Source organism: Gracilinanus agilis, chromosome 4, assembly GCF_016433145.1.
Source record: "Gracilinanus agilis isolate LMUSP501 chromosome 4, AgileGrace, whole genome shotgun sequence".
NCBI classification, from domain to species: domain Eukaryota; kingdom Metazoa; phylum Chordata; class Mammalia; order Didelphimorphia; family Didelphidae; genus Gracilinanus; species Gracilinanus agilis.
Genome location: NC_058133.1, coordinates 46,799,582 through 46,821,374, shown reverse-complemented (window position 1 = coordinate 46,821,374; position 21,793 = coordinate 46,799,582). Strand labels below are relative to the sequence as shown.

At 36.1% G+C, this 21,793-nt stretch overlaps 1 protein-coding gene across 1 annotated transcript in view; it reads right to left on the bottom strand.

The window, feature by feature from the left end:
• Window positions 1-385: 385 nt before the first annotated feature.
• Window positions 386-21,793, bottom strand: part of TTLL7 (tubulin tyrosine ligase like 7) — a 114,636-nt gene continuing 93,228 nt past the window's right edge. Inside the window, exons 18-20 of the mRNA XM_044674312.1 lie at window positions 19,495-19,655; window positions 6,982-7,155; window positions 386-503 (exon numbers count right to left, since the gene is read on the bottom strand). Coding sequence (XP_044530247.1) covers window positions 386-503; window positions 6,982-7,155; window positions 19,495-19,655 — 453 coding nt within the window. The remainder of the gene's footprint in view (window positions 504-6,981; window positions 7,156-19,494; window positions 19,656-21,793) is intronic.

The following is a 21,793-nucleotide window of genomic DNA, read 5'->3' as shown; positions in this document are numbered from 1 at the left end:
TTCCAAGATCAATTCTATTTTATAGATTCTGCAGCAAAAATAACATTTCTAGTAGGAAGGAATTAATTATCAAACTAGCAAGATCTAAACATTCACATAGTTGTGTAAACAGTTTTTAACATGGTTTATTACATTTCCAGAAGGGTTAGGCTTTTAGAGTAATTCTTTTTGGTTACTTTCTTTTATATATGGTAGTAAATATATATATATATATGTTTATGTGCATATATATATTGTTTGAGGGCATGTGTATATATATAATCTTCCTGTATGTGTTATATATACATAAAACAGCACTTATTGTTCACTTTCTTTTCATTTCTAATTTGAAGGGGGGGAAATAAGCTGCCATTATGTATAGCCCATGGCAAATTTTCCTTTGGTTTCACAAATGGGTATATCTGGATGTAAACAAAACATTGGGATGTTTCACTGCAGGAGGGTTGAAAAAGCTGTAGGACGGTGTTTTCAGGATGACCTGTGTAGTTCCTGGCAGTAAATACCTAAAAACGATGGTTAAAAGATCAGATTTTAACAAGCAAGGCAACATATTTCCACCAAATTGTCAGCAGATTATGGATCATACCATGTGAAATGACCCCACACTGGCCATGACATCCATACAACAAAAGCAATCTGCTCAGATGTTTTTCACATAACATAAGAAGAAATCAGAATACCACTTCCAAGGCCGGGCATCTGTTTCAGAGAGGATTAAGATATTTTTACATTCATTTATTATATTTCTGAAATTGCAAAAAAATAATTTAATGTGGTTACTCTCATATCGATGAAATTGCTAAATGAAGACCGATGAATTAAATCTTTGATTTATAAAATGTCTTTGGGTTGCTAATAGGTTATTCAGTTCATTAGGACCAGTCTCTGAGAAGGGGAGATTCTAGGTCAAAAGAAGTCTGGCAGGTCTATATGCTCTAAATTCTTCCCAATCTTGTCTGCCTTTTTTCCCCTCCTCTCTGATGGAACTTCATTCTCCACCCCACTTACCTACCCCAAAAGAGACAATCTATGTAAGGCTTATAGAAAGTAGATGCCATCTCAAAGCAAAAGCAAAAGCAAAACAAAACAAAACATCCTGCCCCAAAGGTACTACCCAAGGGAAAAATAAAGGAATACACTCTCCCAACCCAGAAATCCCATCATAAGAACCACCATGACTAAATGCTATCAGAGTACTAATAGTACCAGTCAATATGGCCCTGACTATAAATCCATATAAAAAGGAGATAATAAACATATGATATATTTACCTATTTCATTGTTTTATGAATATACCCTAAACACAAAGTATGAAGTACAGTAAAAGTTTTCTCTATGAGAGAAATTTAGACTATAGAAAAAAAACACAATTATTTCCTAGGACATCAAAACCCTTGGTTATGATTTAATAATGCTTTGTGTTTGTATTACATTATTGTACATGGGGAAATTGAGAAGTCATGATGGAATTGGCAAGTCATGCGAAGAATCAGAATTGGTCCAAGTTTCACACCTCATGAAATGCTCATGACTACCCATTAGTGTAAGCAATACTAATATACTTTGCCTTATTTTTGTTTATGGCCAAACATGATTTGTCTTGTAGGGAGCGTGTGTGTGTGTGTGTGTGTGTGTGTGTGTGTGTGTGTGTGTGTGTGTACAAATCACCTGTCTATTAGGATGATGGAAAAACCTGTTAGTCACAGAATTTTTATTCAACTCAATCATGAACTGTAGAAACACAGAAGTGGTCAGAACACTCCATTGGAAACCAGTGACGGGAGTAAAAACTATTGGCTATGATGCTAATTATGAGGATACTGGGAACACATGTGAAACAAATATCCACACAGAGGCAAAGGCAAGAGATTTCAAAAAGCAGGGGAAGTAGCAAGAAGAGGGAATCCCTACTTAAAAGCTGCCTTGGAACAGAATCTGGAGAGCCAAAGAATATGTTATTGGCCCAGGAACTCTTCAACTTCTACCACCATATTCCAAGTTTTCCAGGCATCCATGATCATGTCAGGATTACCAAAAATATTGGCAATGGCTGTTACCTACTTTATGGAATACATTGCTGGAAGTTATACCCTTGAATTAGAAGGGAAATATTCTATACAGTTATATGTATGTACAAACTCATTTACTATCAAGTACTTTACATAAAACAGGCAGACAGTAATTGTCTAATGATACCTTTAAGCATTATTTTATAATTTACTATTATCTATTATCATTTAAATTTATTTCTGAATAACAAATTGTAATAGCTAAAATCATTAAGTAAGAGAACACGTAACACTGAATTAAATCAACACTGCAGTAGCATTCCAAATTAAGTAACATTGCATGAATGACAAATCAAATGTAAATTCCAAGAGGGCTGAGACAAATTCATTTTTGCTGTTACCTCCAAATATCTAGCATAGTGTGTCACACATGTTCGGTTGTTTTCATTTGTACGCACAGCTCTGTGACCCCATTTGGGCTTTTCTTAGCAAAGATATGGGAGTAGTTTGCCATTTCCTTCTCCAGCTCCTTCTACTGATGAGGAAAATGAGGCAAATAGAATTAAAGTGATTTGTCTGGGGTCATGAAGCTAATAAGTATCTGAGGACAGATTTGAACTAAGTGAGACGAGTCTTCTTGATTCCACGCCTGACATTCTATCCACTATGACACCTAGCTGCCCATCTTCAACATAGGAATTTAATAAATGCTTGCTGACTGACTGAATAACAAAACTATTTATTCCTAACATCAAGATTATATTCATTTCCTTAATGGCATTCAAGTAGTTAATGTACATTACCATGTCAGAGAAAGCTAGTCTGATATCAGCTGGCTAAGGAAGCCTCCTATCACTTTGGTGTCTAGTATAAAGGTATTTACTTAAACAAACGTGTTGGAAAGGTTTTATACCTTCCAAAGAGATCTGCATTCTGATGATATGCAGGACTGCCCTAATAAATACTTTCTAAATTGCTTTCAAAGTGCAAGTCATTTTTGTATCCAGATCCCAGGGAAGAGGGTCAAGTTCACATATCCCTGCTGCCTGATAAGGAGTTCTCCATTAGCGTGGAAGAAACAGAAAAAAGAAAGAGATTCAATTTATGATGTGGGTATAACATGGGTAGAGAACTGGGCTAGGTCTGCTCTATCAGGGCCTCCATAGTTATCTCAACTTTAAAATCAATAAAAACCCAGCTGTTCCATTTCACTTTTAAAAGAAATTTAAAGAGTGGACTAGCTTTGGAAATGGGAAAATATCTCTTCCGCTAACCTAAACTTTTGATAAAAGCAGTAAAAGCCAAAAGGAAACTTTTTTCAATTTTTCAAGTCTTAAAATGACCAGCAGGTCTTGTGTGGGCTTTAAAAAGCATCTGAAATCACAGTAGAAGAAGCTTTTTTCTTTTTTTTAAGAGAGTGCTGTGGGGTGTTTTAAAATATGATGGGGTCATACAATGGATTATTTTCTTTAATATTCCTTAATGTCTCCTGGGAAGTTCCTTGCTGAACACCAAAAATTACTTTTAAAGTATGATCTCTGTAACAAAGTTAAAATAATGTGATTTGATTTTTTTAGCAGAAGCAGTATCTTTGAGAAGAGGGTTTATAGACTATCTGCAGAATGTGCATACAATACTAAAAATGGGAAAAGTCTGTGGCTTTGCTTTTATCTTACTTGACTCTTTATATACCAAAATGGCAAACTCAATGACATACTTGCAAGGCAGATTCAATTGATAGATGGATCCCCCAAAGAATTGATAGTTTCAGCTCAAAAAACAAAGGCTATTTAATCAGGAGATTCCTCATCTTACTTACAAAAGGAAAAACACATTCAAGTTGCAAATGAAAGATGCCCATATTTTCAGACTATTGATGTTAACAGTATGCCAAATGCCAATGGGGAAATTATTTCCATGAAAATTCTCATCCCCTAATTTGGCTTCTCTCAGGGTTTATTCAGTTTTCCCCTGACATGAACTTCAATGTGGTCTTCCATAAATAAAGTTATATTTCAGTTTGGGGGGGACCCAGGGGTCAATTTTGATGCTTTTGGTCTTGGTCAAATTTAGTCAAATCAAAACTTCTGGTCCTCACTGACAGTGAACTCAAACATCTTTCAAGCCAATTCAGCTCTGAGCACAGGGTTGACAGCTTGAAATTTATTAGAACACTGGCCAGTGGCTTTTCCCTAAGTTAACATTTAAATGCATACTTTACATTTACAGGACTTTATTCTCTCATTTTTAGTAACATTCTGGATGGAAATCACATTATTTAGGGTAGCTTGAAAACAAGGTTCATAATGTAAAGACATCTTGATTTCTCTTTTTTCTTTTTTTATGGCAAACAGCAGGCATTTGGATATATACAAAATGCATCCCCAAAACTGTTCTTTAACTATGAAGTTGGCATACTAAAAAAAAAGTTTCTAATCAAAAACCCAGCAGTCCCTTTAAGGGAGGCGAGAGCTTAGTAAGCCAGAGCTTTATTCAAATAGAAGAAATGAAGGTGGGGTAAAAGGAGCTAGAGTAAATTCATCTATGCTTTTGGCATTTAAAATAAGTCATTTTGGCAGATCTCTGTTTTAGTCAAATAGGGAGGAAAGAACAAGAGAAAAGAAACTCACAGAAATTAACAAGACAAAACATTCTAGTTAAAGGAGTATTTTCTACATAATAAAATACTGTGCTTTATATTTTATCATCAGTGTAAAAATTAGTTTTACCTAGTCTGCTATTAGGCTTTATCTCTCCCTACATTATTTAATAATAAGTATAGTATTGAGTGCCTAATGGGCAAGGCTCTAAGCTAGGCACTAACTAGAAAGGTAGTTTCACTCAACCTTCATAATAGATAATGTCAGATGGCTAACATTTCTTCTATTCCCTAATCTATGGTTAGGAAGATTAGTTTATCAGTAATCCTTAAACTATAGTTAATGTGTTAGTCAATTAGTTTCATTCCTAACTAACCTACACTATACAATGCTTGTCTAACATTCCTATTAACAGTTCTATTTGAGCATTTTATAACTATTTTATACTGACCCTATGCTAGCTAGAATTGAATTTCCCTGCAGCTACTCTTTCCCTATGGGTTAGTAGACTATGCATTATTTGTTAGTGACAATATGACAATAAAAAGGATTCAGTATTTTCTCAGACACCTTAACAGAGTTGAAGATAAGGCCACCAAAGCTGCTGCAGTTTCCATTTCCTCAAATTATTGTATCCCTTAATTAGAGCTTTTTATTTGGCTGGGGGTACGCTGGCATTTAATTTCAGGTGTCCCTGACTCGGGGTCACGGAATAGAGTCGCATGGGGGCATTTCTCCAACTTCAGAAGAATTTTCAGTGTTTCTACATCATTCAGCAATCTTAAGGTAACCACAGAGGTCTCCTCTTTCCAGGAATTTCCAAGAATCCAATCTTTTGGATTCCTGAATCCCAAAGCTCTGGTGTATTATTTGCAAATAGAGAGGTATGAACAAAGGTAGCATCATCTGACTTCTCACACCTTGAGAGGCTCAATGGCCCTTGAGCAGAAGTTGGTGCCTTTCGCATTAAAGATTTTCACAAAGTATGATTCCTCGATCAGAGTCCAAGGTCACCTCAGCTATGGCTTATAATCTCCAAAGGCATCAAGAGACCCAGTCATGCATGCAGTAACTTGAAAATCTTTTTTTGACTTCTCTTTATTAGTAGGAAAGTACTATAGCCTTTATTTTCCATCTTTTGTTTTGGTCAACTGAAAATATCCAGATTACTTTGTTAACAAAGACAGTATTTTTGTTGGCTAAATTTACCTCTACCATTGCTGAGATCAATCAACGTCTGTTTCCAGAAGGAGTTAAACTATGTTAGAGGCCCTGCAACAGTCACATGACAAGATCTGATAAGTTTAGTTCACCTACAAATTCATCGGAAATGAACAAAGCTTACAAATAAAGCTCACCATAGTTTTTTATACAAAGTTTTTTTTGAGATATTTTGCCGTTGCATTCTCTCACTATGACAGGCCTTTTTTTTCCCCCTGAGAGAATAAGTTTTAGAGTATATAACTGCAAGAGGGTTTTGAATAAAAAACTTCATTTCCGGAGGAGAGGATCCTTATTTCCTTTAGTATTAGTCGATTTGTTTCCTAGTACCTCATGTTAAAATTCTCAAGTACCTTCAAAGCTATGGCTAATTCCTGCCTCCTTCAATGATGGCTTGGCATTACAAAAATAAGCACACTTTTAAATATTAGTAGAATCTATAGCCAATTAAATATTAGTATTATCTATAGCCAATTCAGAGAAAAGTCAAGTAAGGGTTGCTTACTTACTGATTTTTGCAACTTAAAAGCAAAATTATTTTCCTATTTTCAGGGCTACCAACATCTTTTGTTAAAACAAATTGAGGGAGTTTGACAGATTCATTTGTTAATTTGGAAAAACCACATTCACTTTGGTTTATTGGACTTTCTTTTGTTTTTCTTTTTTTCCCCTTCTTTTTCCCCCCCACTATGCATAAACCCCAGTATTTCCCAGAGCACAGCCTGGCTTCTTGGAATTTTAAGCTTTGGCTATGACATCAACACCTAAGTGAGCACTGCTCCATAACTTGCAAAAGGAGTCAAAGACTATCTTTGAAGATTAGGGTAACCTTGGCTAAATTAACTCTCTCCTTACTGCCTGGCTAAGTTTCCTAGTGTCACTTTCACGAGCAAATAGTCTATCTGCTAACCATGATTTTCACCTCTGTGATGGGGACACCATTTTTGATGTTTGGGAGACAGTATCCCTTGAAGAGTTCATTAGCATTCAATTCTATGCTTTAAAAAGTCCTTTCGAGCTTATAATCTGCATAGACTCAGCCCGGAGACTTTTGCCCACCTCCTTTCCAGGAAGGAGAATCCCACCTTGACGGAATAGTTGGCCATTACTTAATTAAAAAAGCTCTGAGGGCCCCGGAGATGAAAACGTACCTGGTATTTTCCCAGTCTGGACACATAGAAGACACTGCCAATCTGGAATCACTTGCGTACTTGTAAACCACTAGGAGGCAGTGTTTACAAAGCTGAACCAGCTGCTGGCAGCACTGGAGCTGCTGAGGAGTGATCACTTCTGTACTTTTGCTGAATATTGTCTCCCAAGAGCTGCTGTTGGCATGGAAACAGACATGACCTCATGTAGCAAAAAAATTAAAATAAAAGTATGGCAGCCTGTGAAAGAACTAGCCACAGGGCTGGGGGGAAACGTGGCCTATAAGAGCCTGGATAGAAGAGGCTCTAAAAAATAAAATAAAGAAGAGGCTAGTCTATAGGGTTGACCCAATAACTGACAGAAGATATATTTTAAAACCATAAATACTCATACACTTGAAAATGAATCTTCATATATAAAAACAAACACAATTGTAGAGGTTTTGATTAAGAATTCCTGAAGGACCTGATGAGTTTCCTGGGTCAGGAGCCTTACCTGAGTATCTTCCTACAGAGGGTATGGAGAGTCCCCCTGGGATGTACTGACGGATGGGTTTTACTCAAGTGGGAAATGACTGCAAATGAATTAGTTGGGATATTCCGAGAGAGAATACAGGCCCCTTTTTGTTTTCCTATCTGCAGCTCATAGCACAGAGCCTGGGGCATGGTAGGTACTTGATGCTTATTGATTTATCAATTTGCTTCTAACCCTTTGCCCCAATCTTAAAGGACACTCACAGATCCTTTGAGCCTCTTTTATTGCCCCTTTGTTTTAATTCAGGAGTGACCTGGTGGGAAAGTATGTGTAGTGGGGAGCACCTCCTCCAAAAAAAAATTAACAGTTGCCTCTTGTATACTCTATGCTTTTGCCCATATAACCCAGCAGAGATTCTCAGATGAGAGGCAGCAATCTCATCTCAGAGTCAAATGGCACCATGGAGAGGGGAGCCAACAGGTCAAGTGGTACATGTTTCTGAAGGTTCTCTACCATCCCCCCAATGCAGACACCCTGAAATTCAGCAATCTAGAGGGAGAGGTGGGAATCTTCTGGGCAGTGCCAGCATTAGGGAAGAGAGGTGACCTTAAGCAAGCAGCTTCTACATGAACTGATGGTAACTGCTCCCCAAATTACCTAATGATGTCTGCATCTTATTTATATGTTTATAGTTACATGTTGCCTCCTCCTTCTAAAATGTAAGCTCCTTGAAGTCAGAGGCTATTTCATTTTTGTCTTTGTATCCTCAGTACTGAGCACATATCTAGCACACAGTATGTGCTTAATAAATTGTTGATTGATTTAAGTAAACTTGAGATCAACTGGTCAAGGATCCAGCCTTCTATTTCTTGAACATTCTCTTGTCAAGAGAATTGCACAGGATCATACCTGTGGTCCCTCAGGTGTGAGGAGGAACCGCAGTGAAGAAGGGACAAGGAACCTCAATTTTGGTACCCCACAATGACCATGGATTACTCAGATGATGTGCATTCATTGGGAATGTGGGTGACCTGTATTCTAGCCCCAAATATGCTTTCCTCTTCAAAGAAGTCCAAACAACTGGCTGACACTTTGAATTTGAGTAACTTTCATACTCTATGGAAAGTAGGACTGACAGGAGAGGGATAGAGTTGTGTTGATTATTTATGGGTTATGAGAAGTCCTCTCTGCATTTTCTGCCTACTCTGTCAGTTTGAATAAAGACCCCCATATACCAATAAATCCATTTGTTGTTTGTGTGTTTGTACAAGATCTCAGGGACCCTTTATGTATATCTGTGGAGATCTAAGACATTAGATGTTCAGTCTCTCTCCCTCCTTTTCTCTCTCTCTCCCTCTCAATGTATGTGTGTATATGCATAATATAAATAGATTTATGTTTGAGCCTATAACATGTACACATGTATATTATGGGCTCACACATAAATTTATATACATATACTCATATACATGCATGTATGTATATGGATATAGGTTTTTGTGTAGGTATACATACTAAATCTATTAATGATCTGAGGGGGAGCCTGTAAAGTTGAACCATTTACATATAAGTCCAGAGCCTGGGGACTTTGGGCCACAGGTTACTATACAGTCCATGAATGCCTACTAAATTTAACTTGGTTGTTTTGTTATGGCATCAAAGTACCAGTGGTTTCTTAAAGCAGAATACACTGTTAATTGCAGAACCAGTTGGAAAGCTCTGAATGTTGTCCCAGCCAATGATCTTTCAGAGAACTGAACTAGGAAAGTTCAGAGCCTCATGACCACCACTTAGTGATTTCTCCCCACTATCCCCACCTTTTTTATGCAACTCAAACTCTACTAAGACACAGAGAACAGGGAATCTAAGATGATGGAGCTAAGTATCCACAATAATGAAATCAAAGATATTCCAAAGTATATAAGCTACTGGAGCAATATGACACTAAAGAAAGAGTAATGGCTTTGGAGTCAAAGGACCTGGGTTCCAATCCTTTCTCTGATGCTTATTATTTGCGTGATTTGGGGAAATCACTCCATTTCACCAGGGCTTTAGTTTCCTTACTCATAAAATGTGGGGGTTGGTCATGGTGGTCTCTGTGGTCCCTTCTAGCTCTATGATCATCTGAATTTGGCCTTAACAAAGACCATCCATGGGTGTCAATGAGCCAGTGTTACTTCTACTGAACACTAAGAGATTGGCTCTTCATAATGCTATATACGAGGTTATCTCCATTATAACTATAGGGCATATACACTGTATGCTGCCAAGGACCTTAATGCTATTAGACCTTTGAGCCTTCTTAAAGCATCACCTTCTGAGCTGCACCCTAGTGATCTGAAAGAGTTAATAGACTTTTATGATCATAGTTGATCAAAATTCTTTGGTACATAGACTCATTTTACATTACTATGCTTATGCCAGCATCCAAATAAAGAGGTATAGATCACTTCTCATAAGGGTGTCCAACTTATTTCAAGTCTCAAGGGCTAAGTTTCATTTTATATGAATTTTGGTAATAGTTCAATCCCCATTTTACAACCCTCACAGGAAAAAAATGATAGATTGTCCTACATATATACCTTTTCCTGAAAGAAATTCAAAAGGATTTAATTGTCAATACTTAGTGGTTATTTGATATTTGTTGGAATTTTAAAGATTTCAGACCCTTTATCTGTTGGTGATGGAATACTATTGTGCTAAAAGTAAAAATGAACTGGAGGAATTCCATGTGAACTGGAATGATCTCCAGGAACTGATACAGAGTGAAAAGAGCAGAACCAAGAGAACATTGTACACAGAGATGGATACACTGTGGCACAATCAAATGTAATGGACTTCTCTACTAGCAGAAATGCAATGATCCAGGACAATTCTGAGGGACTTATGAAAAAGAACACTATTCACATCCAGAGAAAGAACCATGGGAGTAGAAACACAGAAGAAAAACAACTACTTGGTCAAATTGTTCGATGGGGATATGATTGGGGATGTAGATTCTAAAAGATTACCCTAGTGCAAATATTAATAATATGAAAATAGGTCTTGATCAATGACATATGTAAAATCCAGTAGAACTGCTCATTGGCTATAGGAAGGGGATGGGAGGAAGGGAGGGAAAGAACATGAATCATGTAACCATGGGAAAATATTCTAAATCAATTAAATAAATAAAATTTAAAAATATTTCAGACCCTCTAAGCTCAGAATTTTTTTAAAAAATAGAAAGTCTTGCTTATTCATGCAGAGGCAAACAAATCCTAAAAACATGGTGTATCAACAGTATATGACAAGCTTTCCTTAAGAAATAAATGATTTAATATGTTGCCTGAAGAGAAAACAAGGCTTCTTTGTGAAATTAAATATTTGTTATGAAAAAAGAACCCCACACAATGCTTTTTTTCTTAAAAAAAAGTTCATATCACTTAACAGGTTATTGTACTAGAAGATATTTATATAAGAAATGGAAATATGTTGTCCAATTCAACAATAAAAATAAAATTCACATTTTTTGTGGCAAAGTAATGAAAAATGGAAATTCAAAACAGATGCCATAACTTTAAATTATATCAATTCTATAAGGAAAAGGAAAAAAACAAATAAAATTAAAGAAATAACGGAATATCTCTGTGCAACCACAAAAATAAGACTACATTCTGTGACCCATCCCTCTCTTACCTCCCTCCTCTTAAACTGGATCCCTTCTATAGAAATTGAGCCAATGAGTAAAAAGAAAATCAGCATTCATCAACTAATTTATTCTAGTTCTTCATTTTTTTCCTTTCCATTTGTTTCTGTGATCTGATCTACATGTATCTATCTTAAAATAGTCAAGTGGGCCTTTTTTTTTAAAGTTCAGAGTACAATTCTGGACCCCTTGAAGCTAAACAAAATGCTTTCTAATAATAAAAACAAATGTCAAGTTATTCAAACTAAGAAAAAGAAGGTAAACCAATAAACCTAAGAGAAACTATTAATTTAAAAATGAAGGATTTGATAACTTTGATTCCAAGATTTAGAAAGGCAAAGTAAAACATTCACAGTTATCAACTGGCACAGATCTGACTTATTCTGCATAGCCTAGAGTTAATGTCTCTAATAGTTATGAAAATAGTTATGTAGCTCTCCAGAGTTAGAGTTGCAAGTAATTGTGTTTATGGGTAACAAGAAACAAGGCACAAAAATAAATGATGTGAGAAATAAAACATACATAAATGGTTAAGAAGAAAAGAAGTTAATGATGTTAGAAGGTAGATAGGGGCAAAGCAAATATTATTAGTAAAGAAGAACTGGTTGGGGCAAAGGGTAGAGAAGCAGGTTCAATTTAAAATTGACATGAAGGCATCTTCTAATTCCTTAACATAGAGTTCCTGTACTGTCCATACATAAAGATAGGGCTACTGTGAACAGTCCAAATCAAAATTAAAACTACTTCTAATTATAAGCTAAGACAGTGAACCCAATGACTCACTGAACATGGAATTCTTAAATGAACCAAAAAAAATTGTAATGGTTCACAACATTCTACTGACCAACATTATTGCATATTCAAATTCATCTTCTCCCTAAGCAGTGTCTTGGATTCTCCAGATAATAATTTTCATTGACAGAAAGGAAAAACGCAGAAAGGGGCATACCTAATTTCAAATTCTCACGCTGTTATAAAATTCTACTATTCTTCGCTAACAAACTGTTCATTAGCACTACTAACTAACAGCAAATCTGAAGAACCATAGCAAATCTGCTTGGGAATAGTCAAGGGTTGCAGGTACTTTCCCAGGGGTTCATCTCTTCTTGCCAGCTTAGTTTTCTGTTCCTCTCCTTCCCTTCTCCCCTTACCCCACCGAGTCTCTAGGGCTGGTGGTTATCAACTTTCACTCCTATGGGAATACTGATGAGAATCCTGGAACCTTTGATCTCTTAACTGGATGGCCTGTGTCAGACTTCTATTAACTTAAAAGGATTTAGCATGGCCAGGACAAAAGGACAAGATTCCTTTCATACTTTTCATAATTTTATAACAGCTCACCACCTGAACTGTGCAACCTTAGGAGAGGAATAACCTCCACAGGTTATTCTTGTCATCTTTCAAAGTTCCCTTCACTTTAAGAAATCATTGGGAGGCAGAGTTATATGGAAATGTTGGGCATGTTGCTCCCTAAAGGCTGTTTGTACCTCCCCTTGGGATGTTGATCCATATTTAATGGGCCACATACCAAACTGTTTCTGAAAAGGGAACACAGTGAAAGGGACCTGTCTACTAATGACACAACTCTGTAGGCTAAGCAAGGGGCATGGAGGTCCTAGGGAACATACTTTTGGGTACACACAGGGAATCCATCTCCATTTCTACAGTCCAGTGATTCTAGCCTACTTGCTATTCTTTGAGTATAAAATTCCATTTCCAGGCTCTGGCTAGAAAGCAAATGATATACAACTCCACCTCTTGCTACCCTGGTTCCTTTAAAAGACTCGGTTTCCCTAACCTCCCAGGCTTTGTTCAAGAGGCCTTTCCTAGTTCCTTCTCAACTACTTAAGCCTTTTCTTCCAAGATGACCTTCCTTCTACTACCTCTCTATACTGTATATATGTATTTCTTCACATGTTGCCTCCATGATTAAAATGTAAGATCTTAGAGGGCAAGAGACCATTTTTACCTTTTATTTCTTTTGTAACCTCAGTTCTTAGCAAAATGGTTGATACAAAATAATCTCTTATTAAAAGCTGTTTGATTGAATTCACATCTGACCCAATTTTCCCTTCCCCTCAACTCACTAAAACTTTGTCTCCCTATTACCTCTGGAATCAAATACAGACTCCTCTGGGTGACATGCAAAGTTTTTTCACAACCTTGCCCCTTCTTTATTGAACTCTACTTTTCTCCATGTAAGCTATAGTTCAAATGAGTCCTCTGGCTGTTCCTCAGATATGACACTCCACTTCCTTATTCTGTATCTTCTTAGCTCTGCTGTCCATCATCCCTGGAATACCCTCCTCCTCCACACCTCTGGCTCTTGGAAATGCCTGGTTTCCTTTAGTACTTGGCTGAAGCACACTTTCTGCTTGAGGCCCAATCCATTCCATTCAGCTGCTAACACCTTCCTCCCTAATATTATCTTGAATCTTTTTTGTATATAACTATATATTTCTGCTAGAATGTGGGCTCTTTGAGATCAGGAATTGTTTCGATTATGTCTTTGTATCAACAGTGCCTAACATAAATGTTTAAAAAAAGGTTGTTGATTAGTTAATGACTGCCTAAAATATTAAAAATAAAAATTTGCATGAGTGTCAGTTGTAGGATTCTATAGGTTACAAATTTATTAAATACTTAAGTCCTAGATGCCTGCGATTTAGGTGTATGCTTTCAGGTATGTAAAAAATTTAAGACATGGTCCCTTTCCTCAAGGGTCTTACTATATAAATGGAAAGGCAAGACCAAAACACTTAGAAATGATTAGAGAACAAAATGGAATCCCAAAAAAAACACCTTTCACTTATAAGGCAGAATGTGTGAAATGGACCTTTAAATTATAGGATGTCTACAGAAATCTATGACAGGTAACTTTACCAACTATTAGAGTAAAGTCTCATCATTCTTGGACTATTATAACAGTTTTTTGGTTGTTTTTCCTGGCTCAAGTCTCACCATACTCCTATCCATCCTTCACTCAGCTACCAAAATAACTTTCCTAAAGCACAGGTCTAATGATGCCACCCCTATACTCAAAAAAATTCCAGTAGTTCCCCTAGACAACAGAATTAAAAGTAAACATACTCAGAAAACAAGGGCAGCAACAAAAGAAAATAGACCATTAAGAGATTTCTTCCTAAACTGCTGGAGTCATATGCAGATCAAAGTTTAATATGTTCTACATTAGTTTATTTATGGTTTCATTTTGGGGCTTGGTTTTATATGGGTATTCTCTTACAACAATGACCAATACAGAAGTATATTTTCATGACAATACATGTAATAATCCAGATCAAATTGTTTATCATCTCTAAGAGGAAAGAGGAAAAGGAAGAAAGGGAGACAATTCAGATCTTATAATTTTGGAAAGGATATGTTTGAAATTGTTATTACATATAATTAGGAAAAGAAAAAGTCTTTGAATAAAAATGAATATTTTAAAAAGAGATTTCTTTTAAAAATTACAAAAGGAGATATAGGTGGAAGCATAAGGCAAATGAAAGTGATAGTAGGGAAACAGGCTGAAAAATCAACCACTAAATGCCACAACACCCTACCTACAGGTAAATCAAAGTGTTTTTTTTTGAGGAACTACATTATAGAAAAGGGGGAATAAAAGGAGGAAACGAGGAAGAAGATTGAGAGGAATACATGATGTACCCTAAATACATTAAGAAGTTAATCCCTGTAGTTTCTTGCAAAGAAGAGAGCCTTCAAGAGAATGGGAAAGGGGACAAAGGAAGGGATGGAAATGGAGAGAAAAAAAGGAGGAAGTCTTGTTTAATGGCAGTAGAGAGGTATTACTGATTAATGCTCCCATGAGAAAAGAGCTATTCAATAAAAAGAGATGAGGACCTTATAATGGGTATTATTTGCAGGAATTTGGTGCTTAGAGACTATTCATTCTGCCTTAGGAAAAGGGGAATCAGAATTCCTTGAAACAACTGATACACAAAAGAGTAGAAAGGCTTGGAACTCAGGGAGATGTCATGGCAAATTGGGAAAAAATACACTCAAGGGAAGGACAAAGATTAATAATGAACTGCACAATAAGGGAAACCGAAAAGTTTCTACCATGGGGTAAATAGCTTCTCTATCACCTACAGGTATTGGTATGTCTAAGAATGAGGCATAACAGAAAAAAGGAGGCCCAAGACTAGATCTACAAGGCTTCATAACACAAAGATCGTTTTGAAGAAGGAACCCAAAATAAAAACCTTGGAAGCTTTAATTCCTTGAAGAATATAGAGACTCATGAATCAAGGAATAAAAGTCTAAAAAGGAAATATAAATAATGATGATGAAACTATTTTTATAGAAAATGAACATTTAAAACTAACAAAACAAGTTGAATTAGAGAATTTTACTTGACTACTTAACCAAGACAAAAAAAATGAGAGAAAAGTTAAATAAGTAGATGAAAGAAAGAAAGATAAAGGAATAAAGAGGTAATAGAGAAGTCAAAAATGTAAGGGATAGGGGTTAAGGTCAAAGAAAGATAGCCAGTAAGAATAGAATTTGCCTTAGAGTAAGTTAAAATAATTGAAACAAAGTGTTGGGTTTACAAAGGAAGAGGAAGAACCTAATTTGTAATATATTTATGTGCTACATATATATATATTTATATGTATGTATCTATATTCATATACTATGCATAATGTGTGTATATCTGTATAGTATCTGTGTGTGTGTATATATATATACACATGCACATATATATCCAAAATTAGCCTATACACATATGTGTATGTATATACATATATATTTATATACTCACATGACAAATGGACAAAAATTGAAACAGAACTCTCATAACTTTAAATGTAAATGGATCAAACAATCCAATAAAATGAAAAAGGATGATGGATTGGAAAAGAAAGCAAAATCCTATAATATTTTACTTACAAGAAAAATGCCTAAAAAACAAAAATATCCAGGTTAAAAATAAGGATCTAGAAAACAAAAATTTACCATGCTTGTGATGTGTCCCAAAAAGCAAAAGCTGTAATCATGCCATCCAATAAGCAAAAACAAACATTCAGAATATAAAAATGGATAAGTTAACTACATTATGCTGAAGGAACATTAATGTAAAAGATTATCACTGTACTATAAGAAATGAGACAAAGAAACATGGAAAGACCTACATGAATTGATGTGAAACAAACAGAGTCAAGAAAAGAATGTAACACGTGATACAACAATGTAAGTAAAAAGAATGACACACAAAAAGTGAAAAAAATTATTGAATGACAAGCATGGCTCAAAAGAGATATGAGATCATATTCCTTTGCAGAAGTAGGAAGACTATCGATATCATACATATTTTCAGACTTTTTCAATGTATTGATCAATTATACCAATTTTCCCCTTTTTGTCTTTAAAATTAGTCTTTGGTTTAGGAGATATCTCTCTCTCTCAAAGGGAAAAGGATACTGGGAAAATTTCAGGTGATGTTTAAAAAATCAAAATAAACTTATTTTTAAAACTATTTCAGCAGTTTCTATTACCTCCAAATATAAAAGCTCTGGCATTTAAAATGCTTCACAATCTACCCCTTTCCTACCTTTCCAGTCTTCTTAGATTTTATATTCTTTCACATACTTTATGATTTAGCAATACCTGCTCTTTCTTGCTCTCTCCTTAGCACACCACATTTTGCCTCCTAACTCTATATATTTTTCATGGCTGTCCTTCGCACCTAGTTAAGCCTGAAATCTGGAAGACAAGGGTTCAAATATAGCCCCAGACACTTACTGACTGTATAACCCTGAGCAAGTCATTTAACCTTTGTTTGCCTAAATTTCCTCAACTGTAAAATGCAGATAATGATAGCACTAACATCACAGGGTTGCTGTGAGGATTAAAGGTGATCCTATTTATAAAGCTTAAGCAACAACACCTAGTGTAGGCATTACATAAATGCTAGCTATTTATTATCATCATCATCATCATCATCATTATCTTCTCACGTCCATTTATTGGCTTCCTTGAATTCATATTCCAGACTTCGTTCAAATCCTCCCTTCCTCCAGAGGCCTTTTCTGGTCCTTTCTCTGCTAGTGCCTCTCCCCTCTTCAATTTACACTGAACGAACAGATCTTTTAAGTATATAGTTGTTTATGTGCTGTCTCCTCTGTCAGAATATGAGCTCCTTAATTGAATGAATCATGTTTTTACCTTTATTTGAGTTTCTAGCAGTCAGTACAGTGCCTGGCACATTGTAAACACATAATAAATGCTTTGACTGACTTAATTTAATTGATATTTGTCTGGGAACAACATAGTGTTCATGTTCTATTACAGGGTATCTAATATGACTGGAACCATTTTTATTCCTACATATGTATGTTCTTTCAATACTCCCTTAATTTGTTATTGCTATCCTCCAAATGCCCACTAATCCTTTCTTTCTTTGAAGGACATGATGGTGCTTTAGCTCCCTTGATATAGCCTTTGGGAACTTAAGAGTCTCATCTCCCTCCTCACCATGAGGCAAGACATAATAATAATAGCTAATCTTTATGAAGCAGTTGGTACTTGTGGAAATCATTTTCTTCAAAGCAACTTGAGGCTTGGGTGAAGTGAATAATGCAAGTATTATCCCCATTTTTCATATGAGGAAACTGGTCCTAAGCAAAAGTAAGTAATTTATTCAAAGTAGTATAGCTAGTAATGGGCAGAGTCTAGAACCAGAGTATGGAATAAGGAAAAGAATTTTGAAATTAGAATCAGAAGAAATGAATTTGAATCCTGTGCCTCCTTCCTCCGTGATCTGAGTTAAGTCAATTCTCTGGACCTCAGTTTCTTCTTTTTGTAAACTGGTAATTTTAGTCTAGATGACCTTGAAGTGATTTTAAATTTCCAAATCCCATGGTTCTAGCAACTGAGCCTATGGCAGCCTTCTTTCCACTATTAAAGACAATAACTAGTAATGATGCTGACAAGAAGTACGATTTCACAAAAGAGATGTTAAAATACTTGCTACAGGGCATATCAAAACCGAAGTGGGTTTATGATCAGCCTTGTGTGCATAATGAAGACAAGAAAGTGAAACAAAAAGGGGTCATGGTAAGAAGTTTTCTTCCTTTTTTCCCTTTGCCTTTTCCTTTGTATGAGACTCAAAGAATTTCAGAAAGAGAAAAAGGAGTTCCTTGTGGAATTTTTTGTCACAGCTCCTCTCAAAATGAGTTTTGGGGAAATTAAATTAAATTAGGAACTAGAAGAATTTTCTAATCCTAAATCAGAAAAAGTCTTGGATAAAGGACTTTTCCCTTGTTCAAGAGGGAGAAGTTATGACTTTGGGCTTTACATACCTAGCTAATTATTCTAGGTTTCACAAAAAAATCCAATTTTACCCTTAGGGGAAGAGGCTTTCCTTTTGGAATGAAAAGGCAAAACACAACTAAGATTCTAGCTAAGATCATTCATTCATGGAGGGTAGGGGGACAGTGAAGGTTGCTAAAGGTTTCATCCTTTTGTTTGATAATGAGCATGTGAGGGTCCAGCTTTCAGAGAAGAGCTAAATATCTTTGGGGTTCTAAGTTAAATGACAAATGTAGAACCTATTTTTTCTCTTCTGAAGATGAATTAGAACCTAAAGATTCCTACTGAGATTTACAACAATATATCCATTAGAGCATTGCTTAGCAGTGATTACTAAACCAGTAGCTAACATCAACCATAAGAGCACTGGAGAACTACTCAGCAAGGTTTATAAGACCCATAAACCCATTAGGAAGGAGGGCTAAGCACAAGCAATGCAATGCAGTGACATGAAGAGCTCTGCACTATTGGAGATGAAAGCAGCCTTTCATGTATGTATTTGGAAATACATGCATTCCCTAGGGATGGTCCTGACCAGACATTTCCCAGGTATATTTATTCTTCCCACTGATGGAATATGTATTTCTAAGACATACTAAGAGAAAGATCAGGCCTGAAGTTTTACGAGTCAGCCTGGACATTATGGTTGAAGCCATGGGACTGGATGATATCTCCAGGAAAATTTGCTCATAATCTAGTCCTTTCACTATTTCAAATGCTCATATGATCACTGATTTAAAGCTACAAGGGACTTTAGAGACCACCTGGCCCAACTTAATTTCTCAAATGGGAATCTGAGGTGCAGGCAATTTAAATAATTTAGTCAACAGCCAAGATATCTCCAGCCTTCTTTCCACCCTGCCACACACTTGTTCCCAATTTAAATTGGTTCTCTTTTGAATTGGTTGCAATCATTGAGTTTTAACCCTATTCCCGTTTCAGTTCGATCCATCAAGCTAATGACCGTTAAATTGTTGCTAATTCTTTAAAATTATGCCTTTATAAAACCATCACCACATACCCTGAATTACAGAAGCAATTCCACAATCCTTGGCCATGGCTCCAGAGGAGGCGATTAAATACCCGATTAAAAATTCGAAACAACTGTAAACCTTCCATGTCAGGAATCTTCCAGATACGTGGGAGAACTGAGCGAATGCTTGTTTTCACAATGTCCAAAACCTAGAAGGGAACAAAAAGGCATTTTCAAACCCTTGGCATATTTAGAAAAACCTCATGCCAAACATCTGGCCTTATTTTCACCAGCCAGGAAAAAAAAAGATGGCAAGAAATAGTCACTTAACATCTCTTGCAAATTGCAACAGGCTACTTCACCTAGTTTCCATGTATTCATTATGGAAGCTGTAAAGTGTTTTTAGTCAAAACCACTTTGCCAAAACAAACCCAAATAAATAAAATTGTTCTTTTCCAACTCATCAGAGTTAATTTTTTCATTCTTCCTAACATTATCTAGTTAAGAAAACTGCCTGGAGACAAAGTGAAATGAACATGGACAGACACACAGAGACACAGACAGACTGACACACTCACACTCTCTCTCTTTCTTATATATATATGATATATATATATATATGTATTATATATATATATATCACCTGGCATAAATAATGTGTTAATTAGAAGTAGAAGAGAAATACATAGTTTAAGTTTGGTTCTTTTGTCTAGAATATTACAAATTTTTAAAGAATTAATTTTGGCTATCTCCGGCCCATCCTGGCATGAAGAAAAAAACTGAAATAAACATTTAAGTTTAAAAGTTATATCAAGGGGCAGCTGGGTAGCTCAGTGGATTGAGAGTCAGGCCTAGAGACGGGAGTCCTAGGTTCAAATCTGGCCTTAGAAACTTCTCAGCTGTGTGACCCTGAGCAAGTCACTTGACCCCCCACTTCCCACTTTTACCACTCTTCCACCAAGGAGCCAATACACAGAAGTTAAGGGTTTAAAAAAAATAAAAATAAAAGCTATATCAAGCAAATCTTTTTTTTTACAAAATAGACATCTGAGAAGACTTTATTACTGCATTTATGAGTCAAAATATAAAAATTTTACAGGAGAAAAAATTTAGATGAAATATTAAGCATTATTTTTACTATAATGAGCCAAAAAACCAAACAGATTTTTAAGTAAAAGAAAACAATACTAATAACATTAATGGCTGATAGTTGTATAGTTCTTTAAGGTTTGCAGAACACTTTACATATATTATTTATTTACCTCATTTGAGCCTTATAGATTCTGTGAAGTGGTCCAAATATGATTATCCCCATTTTAAAGATAATGCAGATAAGGAAACTGAGGTTGTGGAAGATTAATTGGCTTCCTTACAGACAGATAGCTAGTAAATACCTGAAGCAGGATTTAAACTCAGTTCTTACTATGATTCCAGCCTTCTAACCACTATATTTACTGTTATTCAGCAGAAAAATGAAACGGATCTTTGGTTATGGTTCCTGAATATTACATGGTAATGGGACTTCTTATATATGTGAATAATATGTGTGTGGTTGTGGTGCATTTAAGAGAAGCAGAAGGCAGTCATGTTTGAAATATGGAAGAAATAGACTTTCAGTGAGGAATACATCATTATAAAAATCAGTACTTTGCACACAGTAGGACAAAACAAATGGGTGTTGAAAGAATGAATGAGGGCAGCTAGGTGGTTCGGTGGGTTGAGAGCCAGGCCTGGAGACTGGAGGTCCTGGGTGGATCTGACCTCAATCACTTCCTAGCTATGTGACCCTGAGCAAGTCACTTAATCCCCAGTGCCTTGTCCTTCCCGCTCTTCTGCCTTGGAGATGGTAGGTAGTATGGATTCTAAGGCAGAAGGTCAGGGTATAAAAAATAAAAAGACAGAACATCAGAACATGCCTCAGAGTAGGTTCTTACTTGATCTACTGGCAGAAAGCACTGGACAACACAACGTGGAGTTCACAGAAGGAACAAAAGTTATCATTCTGGTTCTGGAATAGGTAAAGCATTTGCCTATTTAGTTTCCCTGGTGTGGACGGCACCGTGGGAGCTGCTGGGGAGATAGTGGGCAAGAAATGGTCCCTGCCCTTTTGGAACTTGCAGCTTAGTTAAGGCATTGCAGAGATGACTAATGCATGCAATAACTGCACGATGAGTAAATTATACATCATTTAAGTATAATAACAAGGACGTTATTACCAAACAGGAAGACGAAGAAAGTGTGCGTGGAGGAACAGGCAATCAAGCTAGACTTTAAAGAGCAGTTAGGAATTTCATGGCCAAATGAGGCAAGAGATAACAATGCTCATGTGAACAAAGGCAAGGAGACA